General features: G+C 42.6%; 1 protein-coding gene across 2 annotated transcripts in view; it reads right to left on the bottom strand.

Annotated features, from left to right (window-relative positions):
• Window positions 1-582: 582 nt before the first annotated feature.
• Window positions 583-10077, bottom strand: part of ANO6 (anoctamin 6) — a 71513-nt gene continuing 62018 nt past the window's right edge. Inside the window, exons 16-20 of one of the 2 annotated variants that reach the window (XM_060279623.2) lie at window positions 9487-9617; window positions 8598-8803; window positions 6155-6357; window positions 4298-4403; window positions 583-2438 (exon numbers count right to left, since the gene is read on the bottom strand). In XM_060279623.2, coding sequence (XP_060135606.2) covers window positions 2232-2438; window positions 4298-4403; window positions 6155-6357; window positions 8598-8803; window positions 9487-9617 — 853 coding nt within the window. In that variant the 3' untranslated portion in view covers window positions 583-2231. The remainder of the gene's footprint in view (window positions 2439-4297; window positions 4404-6154; window positions 6358-8597; window positions 8804-9486; window positions 9618-10077) is intronic. The other variant, XM_035126527.3, reaches the window with a different exon arrangement.

Below are 10077 nucleotides of genomic sequence, written 5' to 3'. Positions count from 1 at the left end.
TAGGCCAACTCAGAATTCACACTTGCTTATGTACACACACACACACACACACACACACACCATACTTACCTGAATCAAATTACAGTGGTGCCTTGACTTACGAATTTAATCCGTTCCGAAGGCACCTTCATAGGTTGAAAAATTTGTAAGTCGAAAAACGCCATTGGAAACGCGATTCCCCATAGGAATGCATTGGAAACAGAAAAATTCGTAAGTTGAAGCAACCCTATCTAAAAATTCATAAGTCAAAAAATCCCTATCCTATCGGATGTCGAGACATTCATAAGCGCGCGGCCATTACCCCCATTCGTAAGTCGAAAAATTCGGTTGTCGAGTCGTTCGTAAGTTGAGGTACCACTGTATTATATACACAGGCACATGGAGATATCTCCTCCTCTATGTGGTTGCTTGTTCATGTATATGTTTACTTAAGTGAAGAGAGGTGTGTGTGTGTGTGTGTGTGTGTGTGTGTGTGTGTGTGTGTGTGTGTGTAAATACCCATGGATCAACAGGCACAATGCTCTCATGGTCTGGAAGTTGGGACTTGAATATTTGTTCAACATTCTGAATGATTGAAAAGGCTTTCTCCATCCCATTTAATATTTCTTGATGGTGCCTTTTGTAATGCATTACATTGACCAGGCCTGACACGTCTATAGTCAAAACTACAAACCAGTGCAAGATCTTCCGCTCCGCATTTTGGAGCTCAATAGTTTTAGATGGCAGCTGGACGCTCAGACATTCTCCAGAAATTGACATGAGCTTGGGATTCCAGTGAAGCAGAAGAATGGCTATAGATCCATGAAGCAAAACTGTAATGTCTGCTAGCACCGCGAACTACTTGCCAGAGACTTCTAGGAACATTCAGGTGGAAATGAGAGGTGGAAAATTAGAGAACACAGAGCAAAAACAAAGGCAGGTCTAAAGTGTCCACTCCTCTGTGACTCTTCTAATCTGCAGAGGTGCCAGTGACAGTATGGCTCTGACTGGGATGCAAATCCCTTTATATTATGCTGAACGCAGGAGCAGCCAGTGCAGGGGAGCAAGGCCACGTGGCTGCTTGTACAGCAGTGGTTCTGCTGCTCCTTAATGGGACGGTCCAAAAACAGCTTTACAATTTGTTACCAGCATCAGTGACTACAATATCATATGAGCACTGATCCAGAGCATATTTTCTACAGCGTTTATATTTACTTACATGTAAGATCGGCTTGTTAAGAAATTGAACTGCATACTTCTCATATTAATTCTTACAAGTCTGGCTGATGAAGAATTGATCAAGATTGGCTGATGAAGCATTGAACAAAACAGATTGGTTATCTGGAAACTCTGTTCTGGCGGTATTTGGTGACAGATTATGTATATTTCAAACTTTTGAGTTATTCTACCGCGACTGGTGAAGAAGATTTAGAGATTTTGGTTGCAATTTCTGATCATTTGTATTAGTCTATAAATAGTGCTTAGTGCCATGGTTATTGGCCATCATGGTGTGTTATTTTGTTCACCTTAATGGGATGGGGCAGCATGGCAGTCAGGTTGGGCCTGTGCAGGAAGGAGATACTGGATTTGCTCTACTGCTGCCTTCACTTCACTGGCACCCAGCCCCAGCCCTGCACTGCCCCATTAAGCAGCAGCAACAACACTGCTGTCAGGGGAGCAGGGGGTGTCCCTACCCCACTGCACTGGCCACTCCTGGTTGATCATTACTGCGTTCTCTTCAGTATACATACAGTATCTCTTAAGGCTTTATGGAACACAAGAGTAGTTCCCCCCCTTACCTTAGGATTGCCATTTTGCTTTAATTCATTTTGTGCGGACTGTACATTTGAGCGGAGGTGGCTCGAGGCTGAGGCCAGCGTATGCAGCCCTGTTTCCCCTCCTTGCCACAGTGTCCATTTCTACCCAGTTTGATGAAGCTGGACAAGGCAATCAAAGTATTCAAAACTGGTCCGAATAAGCCGTGTCACTCTTAAGACAAGTGGTTTGGTTTCTGAGGTTTGGTTTCAAATGGCATACAGCTGGAAGGCACACCACAACAGTTTCGATTAAGACAGCCCCTTTATAACAGCCAACAAAAACCACGATGAAATGCTTATCCATTCTGTTTACGAGCATTCACTTCTTCCTTTGCAGTTACGTTCTACCAAGTCTTTGGTCCAATCCCTTTGTTTGTTTGTTTTGGTAGAAAGATTCACACACCAATGATTAGCCACTGTCAGGCTGTCCTGTCTCTATTCAGTTTTAGGTCGGAAAGTGCCACCTGCGCCTTTTAATATTTTGTCGGCGATGCTCCCCATATTTTTCTTCATAGATTTCAGAGGGTTCTCGTGCAGGAGTGTCTGTATTAGATATTTCTCCCGTTTAATTTTGCTTTTGGTTTTCTTTGACACATCCGGAATTATGTGTGAAATAGCAAATTTCACAAAGTAGATGACATGCTGGGTGGGGGAGGGGGAGGGGACACAAACAGAGTCAGCATACAACCATTATAAAAGAGAGTAACATTGCCGAGTTATTGACTTTTGCCGCAATCTGGAAGTCTGTAGGCCACATCTGCTAAACACATTTAAAGTGCTACTACACTACTTTAACTGTTACGGCTTCCCCCAAAGAATTCTGGGTATTGCAGTTTCTTAAGGGTGCTGAGAATTGTCAGGTTAGGTGACTCCTATTCCCTTCACAGAACCACAATTCTCAGAATTCCCTGGGAAAAGAGATTGGTTGTTATACCACTCTGGCAATTGTGGCAGGTTAATAGAGGTCTCCCAAGAATTCTCAGCACCCTTAACAAACTGCAGTTCCCAGGATACTTTGGTTTGGGGAGCCATCACGTACTATTTAAAATGATACAATAGCACTTTAAATTCATAGTGCAGATATGACCTATGTGCACTCAGATAACAAGACACATGAAGATCTGCACATCCACATTCATTTCAACAGATAGATCTAATCTGGAGATGCAAAGAAACAACCTCACATCTTGGTCTGTTCTAATGCACGGCAAGGGGAAATGTTTCTTTAAGGTTTCCTGCTGGTTGCTAAGAGAGTTTCTGAGAGCATGCCCAGGTGGCAATTTATTTCTCTCTCTGCTCCCTGCTAAGAAAGCACCCGCCATGCAGCTGTTTTTCTGTGCCATCCCAATGTGCTACCTATCATGGAGACCACAGAGCTATGCACTGTTTGTGCAATATGGACAGAGAAGGACCCTCATTGGAGTCCTCCCCTGGGTACAGACTCGGGGGACGGGGGATGGACAGCAGCTCCCTAGCTGCCCATTTACCCCCTTTGTGAAGAAACAGTGTTTCCCCGAGCTGAAAGTTTGAATGCATTTTATGTTTTGCACCATCGCTGCCACCCTGTGCATTAAGGGTTGTGAGCCCAAGGCTGTGGGATTCCATCCCAACCGAGATTAGACAGGCCCCTTCCTTGCAGACAGATATGGGGGGTATAAATAATAAAATTACTATTATAAAATTCTTATTGCGGAACTTCAGGTGCCTGAATCAGGCTTTCTTGTTCCAGCAGGCACTATGAGGTAGTCCAGCTTTATGATAAACATTTATTCCTTCATTGTCCCATTTTCTGTGGATTGTTTTGATGTAAAAGGACACTGCTTAGAAGTGTAAATAATTAAGCAATACACAAACATCTTTCAAAAAAACAAATAGTTAACCAAGTGAAAGCAAAAATCGGTTTTTTTGTGCAATGGCTCTTTTAACTCCCAACTAGGGTGGCAGGCAGAGATCTTAGTGGAGTTTAATATCCTTACAAGCAGAGTTAAAAACTAGCTACTAATAACATAATTTTTAAAACACATTCACAAACCTTTTCCCTTTTTGTTTTTTCCCTATCTCAGTCTTCAGAAAGGCAGTTAAAAAACACACACCCAAAAAACAGTATTCAAGATTTGCTCAGTATTTCTCCACTCTCCACCGAAGAGGAGAAAGGGAAGAACTGGTAGCTTTTGTTTAGACTTGCTTTAGATAGAGGATATTCATGAGGATTTCATTTTGCACAATTTTCGTATGTTTTTCTTCCGAAATGTATACAATTAGGGTAGGGTAGACCCCCCCCCCCCGCCCAACTCCCCCACCCAAATTTATTGATTTTCATGAGGATCACACCAGGAAATTTCTGAAATACATGCCTGAGAAATTTTCACCCCATTGCATGGCTGGGATGGGCTTACTCAAGGTATAAAAAGTATACTGCAACTTTAGGGTGAAGAAATGGAAGACACATGCTGACATGGTTTTTAATACAAGAAACTCCTTTTAGGAGGAAATATACTGACCTCCATGACAATGATGAATGAGAGCTTGGCTGCAATAACATGCCAGTAATAGATATTGTGTTCATATTGATGTTCGTGCCCAGGGGGGTATCGGAAATCCCGGTACCTAACGGTCAAAGACATTGAAGCAATCATTTCAGCAGACTGCAATATGGCACTCAGGCCAGAAGGGGGAGCACAATCCATCCCAGTCTCCTGATAAGGCACACACAAGTGAAGCAGAATGTACTGTATTTTTCTGTGTATTGGACGCCCCCATGTATAGGACGCCCCCTATTTTGGGGGACCCCAAATGAAGAAAATTGTGGGAAATTGCCCTGACTTGTTGAATTTTTTTTTTTTGGGGGGGGAGGATTTCCCAGGGGCTAACAGCTCCATGCTTCTAACAGGTTGCCTATCAGCTGTTCCCTCACTGGCAATTGCTGAGTGTTTTCTCTTTTTTTGGGGGGGGGGGGAACAGTGGTGAAGCTTTTTTTCAAATTAAGGTACTTTTAGCACTTTTCACCTTTCCTGCGGAGATTCTGCTTGCCTCCTCCCACTTTGCCCGCCCTACAGCTGGGAGGGAGGCTGTAGGCAGTCCGTTTTTGCCATGCAGTGTCTTCGTGCGGCTCCATTTGTGCATGGGCAGCACAACGTTACACAGGAAGAGCGCGGCGATTGAAGTAATATCCCCCCCTGCGCCTTAAACATCAGTGAAACATCACGCCTTGCGCTCCTCCTGTGTAACATCGCACCGCCCACATACAAATGGAGCCGCGCAAAGACGCCACGCAGAAAAAACAGATCGCACACACAGCGAGTGGGAGGAGGCAAGCAGGCTGAGAATGCCCTGCGGGAAAGGCGTGGAGGGAAGAGATATCTTTGATCACCACGGCCAACTGGAGAGGCAGCCCCTTTCCTGTGGGGCATTCTCAATCTGCTTGCCTCTGCCCACCCTACAGGCATGGGGCTGCATGGGGCAGGCTGCGTGTGTGACCTGTTTTTTCTGTGCGGCATCTTCGCATGGCTCCATTTGTGTGCGGGCGGCGCGAAGACACTGCATGGCAAAAAACGGACTGCCTACAGCCTCCCTCCCCGCTGTAGGGTGGGCAGAGTGGGAGGAGGCAAGCAGACTATGGAGGCCCCGTGGCTCGCCACTGCCAGGAGCTGGGACTGCTAGAGCAAGTTCCGTATTTACAGTATTTATATACTGTATATATATATAATTGCTAAATTCTGTGGATAAGAAGACCCACATTTTTAGACCTTAAAAATTGGGTTAAAAACCTTGTCTTATAGATGGAAAAATACGGTAATCGTAGGATTGTAGAGCCGGAAGGGACCCTGAGGATCATCTAGTCCAACCCCCTGCAATGCAGGAATAGCAGCTGTCCCATAATGAGAAGGAAATGCAGATAAATCACATCTACCGAAATGCATTATTTTGTAGACACTTAACAATCTTTCATTTTTTTATCTTCTCTTTTGACCATTGTTTACTATTACTTTGCAATGCTGAGAAGTAAAGTATGAGGAAAGACATGTGTGCAAGAGAGAGAGAGAGAGAGAGACTATACAGTCAGACCTTGGAAGTCGAATGGAATCTGTTCCAGAAGTCCGTTCGACTTCTAAAACTTTCGGAAACCAAGGTGCCACTTCTGATTGCCAGTTGGAAGCCGTGTCAGATGTTCGGGCTCCAAATAATGTTTGCAAACTGGAACACTCATTTCTGGGTTTGCGGCATTCGGGAGCCAAAACGTTCAACTCGCAAGGCGTTCCAGAACCAAGGTACGACTGTATATATCCATATATATATATATATATATATATATATATATATATATATATATGCTATTTTAAATGGGAAAATAGACTTGCCTGCATGTTGTCTGGTTGGCAAACATGGGAAGAGTGACTGGCTTGCTTTCGTTTCTGAAGTCTGACACAGCAAAGATGGAAAGTGTGTTGTTTATGTACCCCTTCATGGTGTAAGTGCTCTGACTTCCATAGGGAGGAATGGAAAATGACCAGTAATACACCAGGCGTGGAATCATATCAGACGTAAAAGCAATTATCATTGCCTGCATTTGAAAAGAGAGGGAAATGAGCAAGATTTAACTGCATCTAGGTAGAATTTTATACAAAGAGAGAGTGTGTGTCTGTATCAGTCTGGAAATGGGAAATATATTATTGTACAAAACAGAAGTGCATTACATTCAGATCTCTCCAGTTTCTGGCTGGCAAAAAATCTCAACTCCCTTCCTGTTTCCATTATGGTTGTACCCACAATAGGCTATGTGCAATGGTCTGTGTCCCTGGTGGGAGGGTGGGATAAAACATAATCAGCTTTTCCCTGACAGACTACCACACAATGCATGCAATAAACTGTGGATGTAATACCCTGGTGGCTTTGCAGAAATGATTATAAGAACCAGGTTTTTGAATACTAGTAGGGAACACCCTCTGAGTGATCACAATATTATACCTTTCTAATACTGCCCCCGCTTCCCACTTTTCCTATGTAAAAGAACACTGAGTTATTGCGAAATGTTATTTGGAATTCAGTGTAACTTATTTGCTCTTTACGCTGCTTTTCTCTCTTCCTCCCCCTCCAGTATTCTTCCCACATAAACTTCCACCTCTTTCCAATGATTTCCAGATGTGGAACAGCAGTGATGACATACACAGGAGAATATATTCTTCTGGATACTCTGTAAAAATAAACTCCCCCCCCCCACCATTTGTACGCTGCTTTTTTTTAAAAAAAGAGGATCACGCTAAAAAAATATTCTGATTTCAATGTTCCAAGACGTGATCACTTTTCCCATTACCCCAGAACAAATGAAAACTAGGCTTATGCTTGGCAACTGAATATAGCAACGTCAGCTCTGCTGCACGAACTCTTAAGTGCCAAGGGAGCTTTGTACAATATCCACTTAAAGTTCTGCCAGTTTTGCAGAGTAATCCATAAAGTGGAAAGAAATGAAACTTGCTGTAAAAGAAGCATGGCATCAACTATTTTAGGGATTGTTATTTTTTTTTATTTTATAAAGCCTCTGCTGTGGTTATGACAGTCAGGCTTCCTGGGCCACTGTTGCATTTTCAGAGGATATTGTTACTAAGGGTTGCATTCAGTGCTAGTTCTACTCAAGAGTAGACACTTGAAATTAATAGCCATGGCAAACTTTTATCCATTAATTTCATTAAGTCAACTCTGAGTAAAACTTAGGTGGCAATAATTATTTGGCCAGGTGGTGCTGTAGGTTAACCACTGAGCCTAGGGCTTGCTGATCAGAAGGTCGGCGGTTTGAATCCCTGTGACGGGGTGAGCTCCCGTTGCTTGGTCCCAGCTCCTGCCAACCTAGCAGTTCGAAAGCACGTCAAAATGCAAGTAGATAAATAGGAACCGCTACAGCGGGAAGGTAAACGGCGTTTCCGTGTGCTGCTCTGGTTTGCCAGAAGCGGCTTTGTCATGCTGGCCACATGACCTGGAAGCTATACGCCGGCTCCCTTGGCCAATAATGCGAGATGAGCGTGCAACCCCAGAGTTGGTCACGACTGGACCTAATGGTCAGGGCTCCCTTTACCTTTTACCTTTATGATCAAACCATCTGAATCCATTTGAAAACAAATTTTTAGATGAAGAAAAGGTCGACTTAGGAGAAAAATCACACAGGATTTCTTTTTAAGTGACTTACTAGTGTTGCCAGAGGCATCTCAGAAGATGCGTTCCCTCCTCCTGTATGAAAGAGAAAGGGGAATGCCTCTAGCATGGTGCCAGCTAGCAGTAAAATTTGGACATTAAACCTGGCACCAGCCAGTTTAACTGAGTGGAAACTCCTACCGCAGAGCCTTAGCAAAATTCATTGCAGTAGGGTTTGTTGATCCTGTCCTCAAAGGGAGAAAGGGAATATGCTTATTTAATTTATAATATTTATATACTAGCTGTCATCACACATTGTCTTGCAATGGGTCATAACCATTTAAAGCACAATACAAAATAAGAACAAAATAGAATGCACATTAAAGTACAACCCAGGATGGTCAGCTTGTATACAAACAGGTATCACAAAGGCATCATGAGTCTTAATTGGTATCTCATAAAAACAACAACCAACCAACCATCCATTGGTACCACTGTCACTGGACTTCTCATTCCTCAAGGAAATGGAGAACATCTAACACGTCAACAATTTCATACTGTTCGAAGGTGCGAATGTGGAGAATGGACATTACAACTGATTGAAGAACACGTCCCCATGGAAAATAACTGTTTGGCATTTCAGATCCCAAATTGTCACTACTTAAAGACTGTACTTACATTGGTCACCACAGCAAGAAGAGCTATTCCTTGCATGATTGGCTGCCATGCTCCTATGTCCTGAGCTTTCTGAGGAACTATGCGCCTGAACTGTGTGGTAATCTTCCAGGCATCTATACGTATTTCTAGTAAATTGTTCATAAGTGCCAGAAGGGGAGCCAGTGGGAACGAGGCCACAAACAAGGTGACAAATCCAAACTGTATAACTGCCAATGAGAAATGTGACAAACACTGGTGAAATATTAATTAGCATTGTGTGCGCTTTCAGAAGTCAGGCATGCCAAACTCAGTGGCTAAACAGAGCTACTCTGGATCACTTGAGAGAGCTGAGTTCTTGGATCAGAAAAGTATGGGAAAGTTACCCAAAGTCTATGGGTGATATTCAACTAGGATTTACTCAGACTAGATCCATTGAAACTAATGGACCCATCTTAGTCATCTTCATTCATTCACTCCAAGTAAATTACTTTGAGTAATACTTAGTTGATTCCATTCATTATCTGCACTCTGTAGCCAGCAAGAAACCAAAGGCATTGTAAAAAGGAATTTATAATGCCAATCAGGACATGGGGTATGTGGAAGTATTATATATATATATATATATATATATATATATATATATATATATATATATGCAAGAGAGCAACATTAAATAGGACAGTTAGAGAACATGCGGTTGTAAAGCCCCACTGTATTCAGAGGTGTTTACTCTCAGGTAAGTGTATATAGAACCGCAACCCTAATGTCTTGTGTATAACCACAGTTAAATACTCTGTGTTCAGATAGCACAGCCATCCAATCTAGCAAAATCCACCCATCCCACTTTTACGGGTTTGTAATTATTTAATAGAAGGTTAATTATTAAAGAGAATTATAGCAGCCAGCTTACCCATTTCAAGATACTCATAAAACAATCCAAGTTTGCCAATGGGTTGCAGGTGGTAGTCCTGTTCCCAGCGAGGGACAACTTTTTCAGATCGTGCAGCCGAACAAAATCTTCCAATCAGGTTCTTAAGCCACCTATGAATGGAGATCACCAGCTAGATTTATTCTTTATGGTAGAAATCATGCAATTTTTGTCCAACATGGAATAGCTAAGTCTGCCTCTTTGCTTTGAGATAATAATGGGCTCAGTTTTGCCCTTTCTGGCAGATACAGGCAAGGTCAAGCCACATGTTACACTGGGAGATCCATTCATTATTTCATCTGTAGAGCCTCTGATGGATTTGGCCTGTTTGGATCCTCATTTTTCTACCTTTTTTTTAAAAAAAAGAGAAAAAACAATAGAGAATAGGGATTCCCTTTGTGACCTCTTCATGGTCAAAAGCATATGTTGCTGTGTTTTCCATTGATGGAGACTAATGTTTCTGGACCTTGCTTTAATCTACTGCCACTTGTTTCTTAGAATTTCCAACATTCTGAGAAGTAACTCAATGTAATAGTTTAAACCAGTCCCATATTTCAGAAAGTAAAGTAAGGT

The sequence above is a fragment of the Zootoca vivipara genome, chromosome 9 (genome assembly GCF_965207765.1).
Source record: "Zootoca vivipara chromosome 9, rZooViv2.hap1.1, whole genome shotgun sequence".
NCBI classification, from domain to species: Eukaryota; Metazoa; Chordata; class Lepidosauria; order Squamata; family Lacertidae; genus Zootoca; species Zootoca vivipara.
This window is presented reverse-complemented; position numbering and strand designations above follow the sequence as displayed.